The following is a 19,878-nucleotide window of genomic DNA, read 5'->3' as shown; positions in this document are numbered from 1 at the left end:
TGTGTGCTTGCATGCGTGTGTGTGTGTGTGCTTGCATGCGTGTGTGTGTGTGTGTGCTTGCATGCGTGTGTGTGTGTGTGTGCTTGCATGCGTGTGTGTGTGTGTGCTTGCATGCGTGTGTGTGTGCTTCCATGCGTGTGTGCATGCGTGCGCGGCGATCCACTCAATAACAACGGTAGGAGGCTCTGCTAGTCTTTTGTGCAGCCCATGGGCTTGTAATTACCAACACGCTGTTCCGGCATCGGCGCATCCACACCACATCATGGATGCACGCCGGGTCCAAGCAAGAACTTCTGCTGGACTACATAGTGACGGAACAGCTGACCCCATTCAAACCCACAGTGGCCTGGTCTCAGCTAGCTGATGAAAGTTGCAAGCGAGAATTTCATCATCGCTTGCAGCTGGGGTTGGCATCGTCCCCCACTCCTCCTGATGTCGAGGGTAAATGGGCGAGGTTTAAGACTGTGGCTCATGCAGCTGCAATGGCTGCTTTGGGTATGTGGTCCAGACCTCCCCAGAGACCCTGGCTGACAGAGGTGTTCAGGATGGCTGAGAAAAAGCGACAGGCCCACTCTCATCGTCTACAGCATCCCACGTCGGAGAATGAGGAGGCTTACCGCAGCCTTCGCTCGGAGAGCCGTGAGGCGCTGGATTGTGTGAGGAGCTCACAAATCCTTGAAAGATCTGGACAAAGTCCCATCAGTGAGCTCCTCCGGCAGGCAAGGCTGCGTTGGCTGGGTCATGTAGCCCGCATGCCCAGCCACCGCATGCCTAAACAGCTTTTGTTCGGCCGGATCGAGGGGGCTAAACGGGCGCGGCACGGGCTAGAGAAGAGATGGAGTGATGTGGTACAGGAGGACGTGGAGCTGAGTGGACTTGCCGATGACTGGTACCAGCGGTGTCAAGATCGGCCTCTGTGGAGGAGGCTCGTGAAGGACGCTACTGGGCAGTTGGAGGCAGTCGCCCTCCAACAACAACGGAGGGCGGAGGAGCGACGCTCACAACAACGAGCGGAGCGCCGGGTGGCTAAAGCACAGCAAGTTGGCACAGTAGGGGGCACAGGTGGTGCATCAGCCAGTCATCTCAATCAGTCGACCTCATGGCACCTGCTGGGTCTGTCCTGTGACCTGCCAGCGAGCCTTCGACACTTCACGTGGTAGCCTCAAAGTGCACCTGGCCTGGCACAGACGCCGTGGTGACGTCACCGCCACTTGGTGGCGAATGGCCGGTATTGGTATCGGTGCCACCAACAGCAGTGACGATTGTCTGAACCGGTCCTGGGCCTCCCCTAGGTCGACTTGGCCTCAAATGAGTAGCTTTTGCGCCCTGTGTAAACATCGTCACGAGGGAGACAAAGGCGGGCGGGCGGGCGGGCATGGTGCTGGCCACCCCCTGGTGCGCCACAAAGCCGGCCTTCATCGGCGCTGCTGCTACACGCTGCTAGCAGCGCCTGCCCCAACATTCTGTTACAGGCGACACGCGGAGTCTGTCTGCGTGTCGAATTATGCTCACAACAACGAGCGGAGCGCCGGGTGGCTAAAACACAACAAGTTGGCACAGTAGGGGGGTACAGCTGGTGCATCAGGCAGTCAACCCATGGCACCTGCTGGGTCTGTCCCGTGACCTCCTCCTCCTGCACCTAGCCTGGCACAGCAGTCAACCCACGGCACCTGCTGGGTCTGTCACGTGACCTCCTCATGCACCTAGCCTGGCACAGCAGTCACCCCACGGCACCTGCTGGGTCTGCCACGTTCGACACTTCACGTGGCAGCCTCAAAGTGCACCCAGCCTGGCACAGGCGCCGTGGTGACGTCACTTGCCAGTCGGCGGTGATTGGCGGCTCCTGTTGGTGAGGTGGGGGTGGAGGGGGGCGGGGTAACGGTTTGGTGGAAGTCGAAAGAGCTTCAGAGCTCATCAGATTCCTCCACTCGAAATATTCTGGGGGTGGGCGGGGCCGGCTTGTGGGTGGGCGGGGCTTCAGTGAGGGGGTGGGCGGTGCTTCACAGAGAGGGGGGGTGGGCGGGGCTTCAGAGAGAGGGGTGGTGGGCGGGGCTTCACAGAGAGGGGGGCGGGGCTTCACAGAAAGGGGGTGGGCGGGGCTTCACAGAGAGGGGGGCGGGCGGGGCTTCACAGAGAGGGGGGCGGGCGGGGCTTCACAGAGAGGGGGGCAGGGCTTCACAGAAAGGGGGTGGGCGGGGCTTCACAGAAAGGGTGGTGGGCGGGGCTTCAGAGAGAGGGGGGGGTGGGCGGGGCTTCAGAGAGAGGGGGGGTGGGCGGGGCTTCACAGAGAGGGGGGTGGGCGGGGCTTCACAGAGAGGGGGGTGGGCGGGGCTTCACAGAGAGGGGGGTGGGCGGGGCTTCACAGAGGGGGGGGGGTGGGCGGGGCTTCACAGAGAGGGGGGTGGGCGGGGCTTCACAGAGAGGGGGTGGGCTGGGCGGGGCGGGGCGACGGAAGTGACGCGCGGTGGTGCGAGGGAGGGGTGGGGGGGAGAGGCGGGACGCCGGAAGTGAGGCGCTACAGTTGGAGATTATGGCGGCAATGATGGCTGCTGCAGCTGCAGCTGCGTCTTCTACTTCGTCTTCTGCTGCTCCTACTGCTGCTGTTGCGTCTGCTGCTGCTTCTACTGCTTCTACTGCTGCATCGTCGCCTCCTCCTCATGGAGGCCTCCGCGGCGCGCTGGAGGCGGCCCTGGCCGAGCGCGTGGCGGCTGCCCGCGTCCTCGTGGTGGGCGCCGGCGGCATCGGCTGCGAGCTGCTCAAGAACCTCGTGCTGACGGGGTTCAGGCGCATACACGTGGTGGGTGGGGGGGGGGGGTGGTGGGTGGGGGGGGGGGTGGTGGGTGGGGGGGGGGGGTGGTGGGTGGGTGGTGGGGGGTGAGAGAGTGGGTGGGTGGGTGAGTGGGTGGGTGAGTGAGTGGGTGGGTAGGTGAGTGGGTGGGGGGGGGGGGGGTGGGGGGGGGGGTGGTGGTGGTGGGTGGGTGGTGGGGGGTGAGAGAGTGGGTGAATGAGTGGGTGGGTGAATGAGTGGGTGGGTGGGTGAATGAGTGGGTGGGTGGGTGAATGAGTGGGTGGGTGGGTGAATGAGTGGGTGGGTGAGTGAATGAGTGGGTGGGTGAATGAGTGGGTGGGTGGGTGACTGAGTGGGTGGGTGAGTGACTGAGTGGGTGGGTGAGTGAGTGGGTGGGTGGGTGAGTGGGTGAGTGGGTGAGTGGGTGGGTGGGTGAGTGGGTGGGTGGGTGAGTGGGTGGGTGAGTGGGTGGGTGGGTGGGTGAGTGAGTGGGTGGGTGGGTGGGTGGGTGGGTGAGTGGGTGAGTGGGTGGGTGGGTGAGTGGGTGGGTGGGTGAGTGGGTGAGTGGGTGGGTGGGTGGGTGAGTGGGTGGGTGAGTGGGTGGGTGAGTGGGTGGGTGGGTGAGTGGGTGGGTGGGTGAGTGGGTGGGTGGGTGAGTTGGGTGGGTGAATGAGTGGGTGAATGAGTGGGTGGGTGGGTGAATGAGTGGGTGGGTGGGTGAATGAGTGGGTGGGTGGGTGAATGAGTGGGTGGGTGGGTGAATGAGTGGGTGGGTGAGTGAATGGGTGGGTGGGTGAATGAGTGGGTGGGTGGGTGACTGAGTGGGTGGGTGAGTGACTGGGTGGGTGGGTGAGTGAGTGGGTGGGTGGGTGAATGAGTGGGTGGGTGGGTGACTGAGTGGGTGGGTGAGTGACTGAGTGGGTGGGTGAGTGACTGAGTGGGTGGGTGAGTGACTGAGTGGGTGGGTGAGTGACTGAGTGGGTGGGTGAGTGACTGAGTGGGTGGGTGAGTGAATGAGTGGGTGAGTGAGTGAGTGAGTGGGTGAGTGAGTGAGTGAATGAGTGGGTGGTGGGAGTGGTGACTGGGTCGGTGGGTGACTGGGTGGGTGAATGAGTGGGTGGGTCAATGAGTGGGTGGGTGAATGAATGGGTGGGTGACTGAGTGGGTGGGTCAATGAGTGGGTGGGTGAATGAGTGGGTGGTTGAATGAGTGGGTGGGTGAATGAGTGGGTGGGTGAATGAGTGAGTGGGTGGTTGAATGAGTGGGTGGGTGAATGAGTGGGTGGGTGAATGAGTGAGTGGGTGGGTGAATGAGTGGGTGGGTGAATGAGTGGGTGGGTGAATGAGTGGGTGGGTGAATGAGTGGGTGGGTGAATGAGTGGTTGAATGAGTGGGTGGGTGAATGAGTGGTTGAATTAGTGGTTGAAAGAGTGTGTACTGTGTGTGTACAGTGTGTGTACAGTGTGTACTGTGTGTGTACAGTGTACCTACTGTGTGTACAGTGTGTGTACTGCGTGTGTACAGTGTGTGTACAGTGTGTGTACTGCGTGTGCTGCGTGCAGATCGACTTGGACACGATCGACGTGAGCAACTTGAACCGCCAGTTCCTCTTCCAGAAGAAGCACGTGGGCAAGTCGAAGGCCCAGGTGGGTGGGGGGGGGGGTCAGGGTGGGGGGTCAGGGTGGGGGGGTCAGGGTGGGGGGGTCAGGGTGGGGGGTCAGGGTGGGGGGCTGAGGGTGGGGGGGTCACGGTGGGGGGGTCAGGGTGGGGGGTCAGGGTGGGGGGTCAGGGTGGGGGGCTGAGGGTGGGGGGGTCAGGGTGGGGGGTCAGGGTGGGGGGCTGAGGGTGGGGGGGTCAGGGTGGGGGGTCAGGGTGGGGGGCTGAGGGTGGGGGGGTCAGGGTGGGGGGTCAGGGTGGGGGGCTGAGGGTGGGGGGGTCAGGGTGGGGGGTCAGGGTGGGGGGCTGAGGGTGGGGGGGGTCAGGGTGGGGGGGTCAGGGTGGGGGGTCAGGGTGGGGGGTCAGGGTGGGGGGGTCAGGGTGGGGGGTCAGGGTGGGGGGGCTGAGGGTGGGGGGGTCACGGTGGGGGGGTCAGGGTGGGGGGGTCAGGGTGGGGGGTCAGGGTGGGGGGTCAGGGTGGGGGGCTGAGGGTGGGGGGGTCAGGGTGGGGGGGTCAGGGTGGGGGGGTCAGGGTGGGGGGGTGGGGGGGGTCACGGTGGGGGGGGGGTGAGGGTGGGGGGGGTCGGGGGAGGGAGGGTCAGAGCACTTGCCCCAACAGTCTATTAAGGTGGTTCTTTTTGCGTGTGTGTTTACATGTGTGTGTGTGTGTTTACATGTGTGTGTGTGTTTACATGTGTGTGTGTGTTTACATGTGTGTGTGTGTGTTTACATGTGTGTGTGTGTTTACGTGTGTGTGTGTGTTTACATGTGTGTGTGTGTTTACATGTGTGTGTGTGTTTACATGTGTGTGTGTTTACATGTGTGTGTGTGTTTACGTGTGTGTGTGTGTTTACATGTGTGTGTGTGTTTACATGTGTGTGTGTTTACATGTGTGTGTGTGTTTACATGTGTGTGTGTGTTTACGTGTGCGTGTGTGTTTACGTGTGTGTGTGTTTACATGTGTGTGTGTTTACATGTGTGTGTGTGTTTACGTGTGTGTGTGTGTTTACATGTGTGTGTGTGTTTACGTGTGCGTGTGTGTTTACGTGTGTGTGTGTTTACGTGTGTGTGTGTTTACATGTGTGTGTGTTTACATGTGTGTGTGTGTGTTTACGTGTGTGTGTGTTTACGTGTGTGTGTGTGTTTACATGTGTGTGTGTGTGTTTACATGTGTGTGTGTGTTTACGTGTGTGTGTGTGTTTACGTGTGTGTGTGTGTTTACATGTGTGTGTGTTTACGTGTGTGTGTGTGTTTACATGTGTGTGTGTGTTTACGTGTGTGTGTGTGTTTACGTGTGTGTGTGTGTTTACATGTGTGTGTGTGTTTACGTGTGTGTGTGTGTTTACGTGTGCGTGTGTGTTTACGTGTGTGTGTGTTTACATGTGTGTGTGTGTTTACGTGTGTGTGTGTGTTTACATGTGTGTGTGTGTTTACGTGTGTGTGTGTGTTTACGTGTGCGTGTGTGTTTACGTGTGTGTGTGTTTACATGTGTGTGTGTGTTTACGTGTGTGTGTGTGTTTACATGTGTGTGTATGTGCGTCCGTGTGTGTGTGTGTGTGTGTGCGTGGGAGTGCATACGTGTGTGTGTGTGCGTGCGTGTGTGCGTGCATGTGTGTGTGTACGTGTGTGTGTATATATACGTGTGCGTGTGTGCGTGCGTGTGTGTATATACGTGTGTACGTGCATGTGTGTGTGTGCGTGCGTGTGTGTATATACGTGTGTGTGTGTGCGTGCATGTGTGTGTGTACGTGTGTGTGTATATATACGTGTGCGTGTGTGCGTGCGTGTGTGTGTGCGTGCATGTGTGTGTGTGCGTGCGTGTGTATATATACGTGTGCGTGTGTGCGTGCGTGTGTGTGTGCGTGCGTGTGTGTATATATACGTGTGCGTGTGTGCGTGCGTGTGTGTATATACGTGTGCGTGCGTGTGCGTGCGTGTGTGTATATACGTGTGCGTGTGTGCGTGCGTGTGTGTATATACGTGTGCGTGCGTGTGCGTGCGTGTGTGTATATACGTGTGTGTGTATATATACGTGTGTGTGTGTGCGTGCGTGTGTGTATATACGTGTGTGTGTGTGCGTGTGTGTAGGTGGCTAGGGAGAGCACGCTGGCGTTCTGTCCCTCTGCGGACATCACCGCTCACCACGACACCATCACGAGGTGAGCCACCAACCCCTCCCCCCCATTAGATTCCCCACTCACAGCCACCACCATCACCACCACTGGCGGTGATGGTGGTGATGGTGGCGGCGATGGTGATGGTGGTAGTGTCGGTGGTGGTGATGGTGATCGATGGTGATCGATGGTGGTGATGGTGGTGGTGATCGTGGTGGTGATGGTGGTGGTGATGGTGATGATGATGGTGGTGATCGTGATGGTGGTGATGGTGATCGTGGTGATGGTGGTGATGGTGATGGTGGTGCTGGTGGTGGTGATGGTGGTGATGGTGATGGTGGTGATGGTGGTGATGATGGTGGTGGTGGGTGACATCTTCCCCCCCCCCTCTCTCCCCCCCAGCCCTGACTACAGCGTCGACTTCTTCCGAGACTTCTCCGTCGTGATGAACGCTCTCGACAACCGCGGTGAGAACCCAGACCCTCCCTGGCTCCGTGAAGCCCACTGGGAGAGACACCCAGACCCAGGGATTGAACCCAGACTCTCAGTGTCTCTGGCTTAGTGACCCCCACTGACAGAGAGACACCCAGACCCAGGGATTGAACCCAGACTCTCAGTGTTTCTGGCTTAGTGACCCCCACTGAGAGAGAGAGAGAGACACCCAGACCCAGGGATTGAACCCAGACTCTCAGTGTCTCTGGCTTAGTGACCCCCACTGAGAGAGAGAGAGAGACACCCAGACCCAGGGATTGAACCCAGACTCTCAGTGTCTCTGGCTTAGTGAACCCCACTGACAGAGAGACACCCAGACCCAGGGATTGAACCCAGACTCTCAGTGTCTCTGGCTTAGTGAACCCCACTGACAGAGAGACACCCAGACCCAGGGATTGAACCCAGACTCTCAGTGTTTCTGGCTTAGTGACCCCCACTGAGAGAGAGAGAGAGACACCCAGACCCAGGGATTGAACCCAGACTCTCAGTGTCTCTGGCTTAGTGACCCCCACTGAGAGAGAGAGAGAGACACCCAGACCCAGGGATTGAACCCAGACTCTCAGTGTCTCTGGCTTAGTGACCCCCACTGAGAGAGAGAGAGAGACACCCAGACCCAGGGATTGAACCCAGACTCTCAGTGTCTCTGGCTTAGTGACCCCCACTGAGAGAGAGAGAGAGACACCCAGACCCAGGGATTGAACCCAGACTCTCAGTGTCTCTGGCTTAGTGACCCCCACTGAGAGAGAGAGAGAGACACCCAGACCCAGGGATTGAACCCAGACTCTCAGTGTCTCTGGCTTAGTGAACCCCACTGACAGAGAGACACCCAGACCCAGGGATTGAACCCAGACTCTCAGTGTCTCTGGCTTGGTGCCATTGTGATGGTGATGACGGTGATGATGACGGTGATGACGGTGATGATGATGGTGATAATGACGGTGATGATGACGATGGTGATTATGATGATGATGACGGTGATGGTGACGGTGATGACGGTGGTGGTGACGGTGGTGATGACGGTGGTGGTGACGGTGGTGGTGACGGTGGTGGTGACGGTGGTGGTGACGATGATGGTGACGGTGGTGGTGACGATGATGATGGTGACGGTGGTGATGACGGTGGTGATGATGGTGGTGATGACGGTGATGATGGTCGTGGTGATGACGGTGATGATGATGGTGGTGATGACGGTGGTGATGATGGTGGTGATGACGGTGATGATGGTCGTGGTGATGACGGTGGTGATGATGTTGGTGATGACGGTGGTGATGGTCGTGGTGATGACGGTGGTGATGATGTTGGTGATGATGGTGGTGATGATGGTGGTGATGACGGTGATGATGGTCGTGGTGATGACGGTGATGATGATGTTGGTGATGACGGTGGTGATGATGGTGGTGATGACGGTGATGATGGTCGTGGTGATGACGGTGGTGATGATGTTGGTGATGATGGTGGTGATGATGGTGGTGATGACGGTGATGATGGTCGTGGTGATGACGATGATGGTGATGATGGTGATGATGACGGTGACGTTGTCGGCGCTGGCTGCGCTGTGCGTGCAGCCGCCAGGAACCACGTGAACAGGATGTGTCTGGCGGCCGACACGGTCCTGGTGGAGAGCGGCTCGGCCGGGTACCTTGGGCAGGTGTCGGTCATCAAGAAGGTGACACACGCACACACACAGACACACACACACACACAGACACACAGACACACACACAGACACACACACGCAGACAGACACACGCACACAGACACACGCAGACACACACAGACACGCACACAGACACACACACACAGACACACACACGCAGACAGACACGCGCACACAGACACACACACGCAGACGCAGACAAACACACGCACACAGACACACGCAGACACACACACACAGACACACACACACACAGTGTAGTGTAGCGGTTAGCGCGCTGCGCTATGAACCTGGCGACACAAGTTCGATTCCCGCTCACGGCCAACACCAGTGACGATTATCTGAACCGGTCCCGGGCCTCCCCTAGGTCTACTCAGCCTCAAATGAGTACCTGGTGCGGTGTGTAAACATCGCCACTGGGGAGACAAAGGCGGCCGGGCGTGGTGCTGGCCACCCACCCCCTCGTGTGCCACAGTGCCGGCCTTCATAGGTGCTCGCTAACAGCACTTGCCCCTACAGTCTGTTAAGGTTATACGGGGGATCTTTTTTTTTATCTTTGTGTCTGTGTGTGTGTCTGTGTGTGTGTGTCTCTGTGTGTGTGTGTCTGTGTGTGTGTCTGTGTATCTGTGTGCGTGTGTGTGTCTGTGTGTGTGTCTGTGTGTCTCTGTGTCTCTGTGTGTGTGTGTCTGTGTGTGTCTGTGTGTGTATCTGTGTGTGTGTGTGTGTCTGCAGGGTGTGACCGAGTGCTATGAGTGCGCTCCGAAGCCAACGCAGAAAACTTTCCCCGGCTGCACCATCCGCAACACGCCCTCGGAACCCATCCACTGCATCGTGTGGGCAAAGTACCTCTTCAAGTGAGCCACCACCACAACCACCACCACCACCACACTCGTGGTGGTGGTTGTGGTTGTTGTGGTTCTGGTGGTTGTTGTTGTGGTGGTTGTGGTGGTTGTTGTTGTGGTGGTTGTGGTGGTTGTTGTTCTGGTGGTTGTGGTTCTGGTGGTTGTTGTTGTGGTGGTTGTTGTTGCCGTCACTCGTCTTTTTGGTGGGTCTGATGGCATGAATATGAATGTTGTGTCTGTTAGAACTCACCACCACCGTCTCCACCACCGTCGTCACCACCATCGCCACCACCGCCACCACCACCGTCACCACCACCGTCAACACCACCGTCGTCACCACCATCGCCACCACCGTCGTCACCACCGTCGTCACCACCGTCGCCACCACCGTCGCCACCACCGTCGCCACCACCGTCGCCACCACCGTCACCACCACCGTCTCCACCACCATCGCCACCACCGTCACCACCACCGTCTCCACCACCGTCGTCACCACCATCGCCACCACCGTCGTCACCACCGTCACCACCACCGTTACCGTTACCACCACTGTCACCACCACAACCACCACCACACTGCACTTACCCCTACAGCCTGCTAGAGGGCTACCTGGGGGCCCTTTGCTCCGCACTGCACTTGCCCCTGCGTGACGCTAGAGGCTACCTGGGGGCGCTGTGTCTGTGTCTGCACTTACCCCTACAGCCTGCTAGAGGGCTACCTGGGGGCCCTTTGCTCCGCACTGCACTTGCCCCTGCGTGACGCTAGAGGCTACCTGGGGGCGCTGTGTCTGTGTCTGCACTTGCCCCTGCGTGACGTTGGAGGCTACCTGGGGGCGCTGTGTCTGCACTTGCCCCTGCGTGACGCTGGAGGCTACCTGGGGGCGCTGTGTCTGTGTCTGCACTTGCCCCTGCGTGACGCTGGAGGCTACCTGGGGGCGCTGTGTCTGTCTGCACTTGCCCCTGCGTGACGCTGGAGGCTACCTGGGGGCGCTGTGTCTGTGTCTGCACTTGCCCCTGCGTGACGCTGGAGGCTACCTGGGGGCGCTGTGTCTGTGTCTGCACTTGCCCCTGCGTGACGCTGGAGGCTACCTGGGGGCGCTGTGTCTGTGTCTGCACTTGCCCCTGCGTGACGCTGGAGGCTACCTGGGGGCGCTGTGTCTGTGTCTGCACTTGCCCCTGCGTGACGCTGGAGGCTACCTGGGGGCGCTGTGTCTGTGTCTGCACTTGCCCCTGCGTGACGCTGGAGGCTACCTGGGGGCGCTGTGTCTCTGTCTGCACTTGCCCCTGCGTGACGCTGGAGGCTACCTGGGGGTGCTGTGTCTGTGTCTGCACTTGCCCCTGCGTGACGCTGGAGGCTACCTGGGGGCGCTGTGTCTGTGTCTGCACTTGCCCCTGCGTGACGCTGGAGGCTACCTGGGGGCGCTGTGTCTGTGTCTGCAGTCAGCTGTTTGGGGAGGAGGACGCAGACCAGGAAGTGTCCCCGGACACCGCCGACCCAGAGGCCAAGTGTGAGAGTTACCCCTAGTTACCCCCCTAGTTACCACCCTAGTTACCCCTAGTTACCCCCCTAGTTACCCCATAGTTACCCCCCTAGTTACCCCCCTACATACCCCTAGTTACCCCTATTTTACCCCCCTAGTTACCCCTAGTCAGCCCTAGTTACCCCCTAGTTACCCCCCTAGTTACCCCCCTAGTTACCCCCCTAGTTACCCCCCTACATACCCCTAGTTACCCCTATTTTACCCCCCTAGTTACCCCTAGTTACCCCCCTAGTTACCCCCCTAGTTACCCCCCTACATACCCCTAGTTACCCCTATTTTACCCCCCTAGTTACCCCTAGTCAGCCCTAGTTACCCCCTAGTTACCCCCCTAGTTACCCCCCTAGTTGCCCCCCTACATACCCCTAGTTACCCCTATTTTACCCCCCTAGTTACCCCTAGTCAGCCCTAGTTACCCCCTAGTTACCCCCCTAGTTACCCCCCTAGTTACCCCCCTAGTTGCCCTCCTAGTTACCCCTAGTCAGCCCTAGTTACCCCTAGTTACCTCCATAGTTACCCCCCTAGTTACCCCTAGTCAGCCCTAGTTACCCCCTAGTTACCCCTTAGTTACCCCCATAGTTACCCCCCTAGTTACCCCCCTAGCTACCCCCCTAGTTACCCATAGTTACCCCCTAGTTACCCCCTCGTTACCCCCTTAGTTACCCCCCTAGTTACCCCCCTAGTTACCCCATAGTTACCCCATAGTTACCCCCCTAGTTACCCCCTAGTTACCCCCCTAGTTACCCCCTTAGTTACCCCCCTCGTTAACACCTCGTTACCCCTCATTTTTGTCTGTTTTTTATTTTTGTCGTTGTGTTTTTGTGTTGTTGTCTTTGTATTTAGTTTTTTTATCTTTGTTTATTTTTTATTTTTATTTTCGTCTTTGTATTTTGTCTTTTTGTATTTTTTGCGTTTTTATTTTCGTCTTTGTATTTTGTCTTTTTGTATTTTTCTTTGTACTTTGTGTTTTTGTCTCTGTATTTTCTATTTGTGTATTTGTGTATTTGTGTGTGTGTATTTCGTCGTCTTCACGTCTCTGTGTCTGTGTCACCGCCAGGGGCCCCAGGGGAGGCCGGCCAGCGCAGCATGGAGGGCGCCGACGCGGCGGCCAGCGGAGGCATCACACGCGTGTCGACACGCGTGTGGGCACGCGGCACCGGCTACTCACCCAGCAAGCTGTTCAACAAGGTGGGGGGCGCTCACCACCACGCTCACCACCACCACCACGCTCACCACCACCACGCTCACCACCACCACCACGCTCACCACCACCACGCTCACCACCACCACCACGCTCACCACCACCACGCTCACCACCACCACCACGCTCACCACCACCACGCTCACCACCACCACGCTCACCACCACCACGCTCACCACCACCACGCTCACCACCACCACGCTCACCACCACCACCACCACGCTCACCACCACCACGCTCACCACCACCACCACGCTCACCACCACGCTCACCACCACCACGCTCACCACCACCACGCTCACCACCACCACCACGCTCACCACCACGACCACCACGCTCACCACCACCACCACGCTCACCACCACCACGCTCACCACCACCACCACGCTCACCACCAGCACACTCACCACCACACTCACCACCACCACGCTCATTACCACCACCACACTGACCACCACCACGCTCACCACCACCCCCACCACACCACCACCACCACGCTCACCACCACCACCACACTCACCACCACCACTACGCTCACCACCACCACGCTCACCACCACCACCACACTCACCACCACCACTACGCTCACCACCACCACGCTCACCACCACGCTCACCACCACCACGCTCACCACCACCACGCTCACCACCACCACCACGCTCACCACCACCACCACGCTCACCACCACCACCACGCTCACCACCACCACGCTCACCACCACCACCACGCTCACCACCACCACCACACTCACCACCACCACCACGCTCACCACCACCACGCTCACCACCACCACCACACTCACCACCACCACTACGCTCACCACCACCACGCTCACCACCACGCTCACCACCACCACGCTCACCACCACCACGCTCACCACCACCACCACGCTCACCACCACCACCACCACGCGCACCACCACCATGCTCACGCTCACCACGCTCACCACCACCACACTCACCACCACCACTACGCTCACCACCACCACGCTCACCACCACCACCACGCTCACCACCACCACCACGCTCACCACCACGCTCACCACCAGCACACTCACCACCACACTCACCACCACCACGCTCATTACCACCACCACACCACCACCCCCACGTTCACCACGCTCACCCCCCCCCCCAGCTGTTCCGTGACGACGTGAGCTACCTGCTGGCCATGGACAAGTTGTGGCGCGACCGGCGAGCACCAGTGCCACTCGACTGGGACAAGACCTGCTCCTCCGGTGAGGAGCGCTCACCACAAACACTCACCACACTCACCACGAACACTCACCACGAACACTCACCACACTCACCACGAACACTCACCACGAACACTCACCACACTCACCACGAACACTCACCACGAACACTCACCACACTCACCACGAACACTCACCACGAACACTCACCACACTCACCACGAACACTCACCACGAACACTCACCCACTCACTCACCCACTCACCCACTCACTCACCTTCTCACTCACCCACTCACTCACCCACCCACTCACCCACTCACTCACCCACTCACTCACTCACCTTCTCACTCACCCACTCACTCACCCACTCACTCACCCACTCACTCACCCACTCACCCACTCACTCACCCACTCACTCACCTACTCAGTCACCCACTCACTCACTCACCCACTCACTCACTCACCCACTCACCCACTCACCTACTCACTCACCCACTCACCCACTCACTCACCTTCTCACTCACCCACTCACTCACCCACCCACTCACCCACTCACTCACCCACTCACTCACTCACCTTCTCACTCACCCACTCACTCACCCACTCACTCACCCACTCACCCACTCACTCACCCACTCACTCACCTACTCAGTCACCCACCCACTCACCCACTCACTCACCCACTCACTCACTCACCTTCTCACTCACCCACTCACTCACCCACTCACTCACCCACTCACTCACCCACTCACCCACTCACTCACCCACTCACTCACCTACTCAGTCACCCACTCACTCACTCACCCACTCACTCACTCACCCACTCACTCACCCACTCACTCACTCACCCACTCACCCACTCACCTACTCACTCACCCACTCACCCACTCACTCACCCACTCACCCACTCACTCACCCACTCACTCACCCACTCACCCACTCACTCACCTACTCACTCACCCACTCACCCACTCACCCACTCACTCACTCACCTTCTCACTCACCCACCCACTCACCCACTCACTCACCCACTCACTCACTCACCTTCTCACTCACCCACTCACTCACCCACTCACCCACTCACCCACTCACTCACCCACTCACTCACCTACTCAGTCACCCACTCACTCACCCACTCACTCACTCACCCACTCACTCACTCACTCACCCACTCACCCACTCACTCACCCACTCACTCACTCACCCACTCACTCACTCACCTTCTCACTCACCCACTCACTCACCCACTCACTCACCCACTCACTCACCCACCCACTCACTCACCCACTCACTCACTCACCAACTCACGCTGCTGATGTTGACGATCGTGGCGATGTTGACGATGTCGATGTTGACGATGTCGTTGTAGTTGACGTTGTTGTAGTTGACGTTGTTGTTGTTGACGTTGTTGTAGTTGACGTTGTTGTAGTTGACGTTGTTGTTGTTGTTGACGTTGTTGTTGTTGACGTTGTTGTTGTTGACGTTGTTGTTGTTGCAGGTGACGGAGAGAGCCCTCCTGGCGCCCCCAGCAGCAGCGGGCTGCTCCGGGAGCAGCTGGTGCTGGGGCCCCCGGCGCTAGCACAGCTGTTTGCCTGCAGCGTGCACCGCCTGCACCAGCAGCTGGGCGAGAAGGGGGGTGAGCTGACGTGGGACAAGGTGAGCTCACCACTCACTCACTCACCACTACTCACCACCACACTCACCACTCACTCACTCACCACTACTCACCACCACACTCACCACTCACTCACTCACCACCACACTCACCACTCACTCACCACTCACTCACCACTCACTCACCACCACACTCACCACCACACTCACCACTCACTCACTCACCACTACTCACCACCACACTCACCACTACACTCACCACTACACTCACCACTACTCACCACCACTCACCACTACACTAACCACTACACTAACCACTACACTCACCACCACTACTCACCACTACTCACCACTACACTCACCACTACTACACTCACCACTACCACACTCACCACTACACTCACTACACTCACCACACTCACCACACTCACCACACTCGCCCCGCGTGTGGTGCAGGACGATGCGGCGTCGATGGACTTTGTGACTGCGGCTGCCAACCTCCGCATGGCGGTGTTCGGGATGACCACCACCAGCCGCTTCAATGTCAAGGGTGAGGGGGCGGTGGGGGCGGTGGTGGTGGAGGTGGTGGAGGTGGTGGCGGTGGAGGTGGTGGTGGAGGTGGTGGTGGCGGTGGAGGTGGTGGAGGTGGTGGTGGTGACGGTGATGGTGGTGGTGGTGGTGATGACGGTGGAGGTGGTGGTGGTGGTGGTGGTGGTGGTGGTGACGGTGGTGGTGGTGGTGGTGGTGACGGTGGTGGTAGTGGTGGTGGTGGTGGTGATGGTGGTGGTGGTGACGGTGGTGGTGGTGGTGGTGGAAGTGGTGGTGGTGGTGACGGTGGTGGTGGTGGTGGTGGTGACGGTGGTGGTAGTGGTGGTGGTGGTGGTGGTGACGGTGGTGGTGGTGGTGGTGGTGACGGTGGTGGTGGTGACGGTGGTGGTGGTGATGGTGGTGCTGGTGGTAAGGGGGGGGGGGTGGTGGCAGTGGCGGTGGAGGTGGTGGTGGTGGTGACGGTGGTAGTGATGGTGGTGATGGTAATGATGGTGGAGATGGTTGGGGGTGGTGACGGTGGTGGTGGTGGTAATGTTGTTGATGTTGTTGATGGTAATGATGTTGTTGTTGATGGTGTTGATGTTGGTGACGGTAATGCTGTTGTTGCTGTTGTTGACGTCCTTGATGTTGTCGTTGATGACGTTGTTGTTGACGTGGTTGTTGTTGTTGACGTGGTTGTTGTTGTTGACGTGGTTGTTGTTGTTGACGTGGTTGTTGTTGTTGACGTGGTTGTTGTTGTTGACGTGGTTGTTGTTGTTGACGTGGTTGTTGTTGTTGTAGCCATGGCCGGCAACATCATCCCGGCGATCGCCACGACCAACGCCGTCATCGCCGGTCTCATCGTCCTGCAGGCGCTGAGCACACTCAGCACCGGCGGCGTGGATCGCTGCCGCACGGTGACACTCACCACTACTCACCACTACTCACCACTACTCACCACTACTCACCACTACTCACCACTACTCACCACTACTCACCACTACTCACCACTACTCACCACTACTCACCACTACTCACCACTACACTCACCACTACTCACCACTACTCACCACTACTCACCACCACACTCACCACTACTCACCACTACTCACCACTACTCACCACCACACTCACCACTACTCACCACTACTCACCACTACTCACCACTACTCACCACTACACTCACCACTACTCACCACTACTCACCACTACTCACCACTACACTCACCACTACTCACCACTACTCACCACTACACTCACCACTACTCACCACTACTCACCACTACACTCACCACTACTCACCACTACTCACCACTACACTCACCACTACTCACCACTACTCACCACTACTCACCACTACTCACCACTACACTCACCACTACTCACCACTACTCACCACTACACTCACCACTACTCACCACTACTCACCACTACTCACCACTACTCACCACTACACTCACCACTACTCACCACTACTCACCACTACTCACCACCACACTCACCACTACTCACCACCACACTCACCACTACTCACCACTACTCACCACTACTCACCACTACTCACCACTACTCACCACTACACTCACCACTACTCACCACCACACTCACCACTACTCACCACTACTCACCACCACACTCACCACTACTCACCACTACTCACCACTACACTCACCACTACTCACCACTACTCACCACTACACTCACCACTACTCACCACCACACTCACCACTACTCACCACTACACTCACCACTACTCACCACTACTCACCACCACACTCACCACTACTCACCACTACTCACCACTACTCACCACTACTCACCACTACACTCACCACTACTCACCACTACACTCACCACTACACTCACCACTACTCACCACTACTCACCACTACACTCACCACTACTCACCACTACACTCACCACTACTCACCACTACTCACCACTACACTCACCACTACACTCACCACTACTCACCACTACTCACCACTACACTCACCACTACTCACCACTACTCACCACTACACTCACCACTACTCACCACTACTCACCACCACACTCACCACTACTCACCACTACTCACCACTACTCACCACTACACTCACCACTACTCACCACTACACTCACCACTACACTCACCACTACTCACCACTACTCACCACTACACTCACCACTACTCACCACTACACTCACCACTACTCACCACCACTCACCACCACTCACCACTACTCACCACTACACTCACCACTACACTCACCACTACTCACCACTACTCACCACTACACTCACCACTACTCACCACTACACTCACCACTACTCACCACCACTCACCACCACTCACCACTACTCACCACTACTCACCACTACACTCACCACTACTCACCACTACTCACCACTACACTCACCACTACTCACCACTACACTCACCACTACACTCACCACTACTCACCACTACTCACCACTACACTCACCACTACTCACCACTACACTCACCACTACTCACCACCACTCACCACCACTCACCACTACTCACCACTACTCACCACTACACTCACCACTACTCACCACTACTCACCACTACTCACCACCACACTCACCACTACTCACCACTACACTCACCACTACTCACCACTACTCACCACTACACTCACCACTACACTCACCACTACTCACCACTACTCACCACTACTCACCACTACTCACCACTACACTCACCACTACTCACCACCACACTCACCACTACACTCACCACTACTCACCACTACTCACCACTACACTCACCACTACTCACCACTACTCACCACTACACTCACCACTACTCACCACTACTCACCACTACACTCACCACTACTCACCACCACACTCACCACTACTCACCACTACTCACCACTACACTCACCACTACACTCACCACTACACTCACCACTACTCACCACTACTCACCACTACACTCACCACTACTCACCACTACTCACCACTACACTCACCACTACTCACCACTACACTCACCACTACTCACCACTACTCACCACTACTCACCACTACTCACCACTACACTCACCACTACTCACCACTACTCACTACTACACTCACCACTACACTCACCACTACTCACCACTACTCACCACTACACTCACCACTACTCACCACCACTCACCACCACTCACCACTACTCACCACTACACTCACCACTACACTCACCACTACTCACCACCACTCACCACTACACTCACCACTACACTCACCACTACACTCACCACTACTCACCACTACACTCACCACTACTCACCACTACTCACCACTACACTCACCACTACTCACCACTACTCACCACTACACTCACCACTACACTCACCACTACTCACCACTACTCACCACTACACTCACCACTACTCACCACTACTCACCACTACACTCACCACTACACTCACCACTACTCACCACTACTCACCACTACACTCACCACTACTCACCACTACTCACCACTACTCACCACTACACTCACCACTACTCACCACTACTCACCACTACACTCACCACTACTCACCACTACTCACCACTACACTCACCACTACTCACCACCACTCACCACCACTCACCACTACTCACCACTACACTCACCACTACACTCACCACTACTCACCACCACTCACCACTACACTCACCACTACACTCACCACTACACTCACCACTACTCACCACTACACTCACCACTACTCACCACTACTCACCACTACTCACCACTACACTCACCACTACACTCACCACTACTCACCACTACTCACCACTACACTCACCACTACTCACCACTACTCACCACTACACTCACCACTACACTCACCACTACACTCACCACTACTCACCACTACTCACCACTACTCACCACCACTCACCACTACACTCACCACTACTCACCACTACTCACCACTACTCACCACTACTCACCACCACACTCACCACTACACTCACCACTACTCACCACTACTCACCACTACTCACCACTACTCACCACTACTCACCACTACACTCACCACTACACTCACCACTACTCACCACTACACTCACCACTACACTCACCACTACTCACCACTACACTCACCACTACACTCACCACTACTCACCACTACACTCACCACTACTCACCACTACTCACCACCACACTCACCACTACACTCACCACTACTCACCACTACACTCACCACTACACTCACCACTACTCACCACTACACTCACCACTACACTCACCACTACACTCAC

At 57.4% G+C, this 19,878-nt stretch overlaps 1 protein-coding gene across 1 annotated transcript; it reads left to right on the top strand.

Moving 5' to 3' along the window:
* Positions 1–2,501: 2,501 nt before the first annotated feature.
* On the top strand, positions 2,502–16,678 carry UBA2 (ubiquitin like modifier activating enzyme 2; the record flags this gene model as incomplete). The annotated part of the gene is made up of 12 exons (XM_078885707.1): positions 2,502–2,797; positions 4,350–4,433; positions 6,532–6,602; positions 6,960–7,024; positions 8,615–8,715; positions 9,439–9,560; positions 10,988–11,055; positions 12,143–12,273; positions 13,424–13,523; positions 14,981–15,138; positions 15,553–15,646; positions 16,426–16,678. Coding segments are annotated over exons 1-12 (1,514 nt in total), but the record flags the coding sequence as incomplete, so codon positions are not given.
* Between the last annotated feature and the right edge of the window lie 3,200 nt (positions 16,679–19,878).

This window comes from Lampetra fluviatilis, unplaced genomic scaffold (assembly GCF_964198595.1).
Source record: "Lampetra fluviatilis unplaced genomic scaffold, kcLamFluv1.1 SCAFFOLD_841, whole genome shotgun sequence".
In the NCBI taxonomy this organism is placed as follows: domain Eukaryota; kingdom Metazoa; phylum Chordata; class Hyperoartia; order Petromyzontiformes; family Petromyzontidae; genus Lampetra; species Lampetra fluviatilis.
This window is presented reverse-complemented; position numbering and strand designations above follow the sequence as displayed.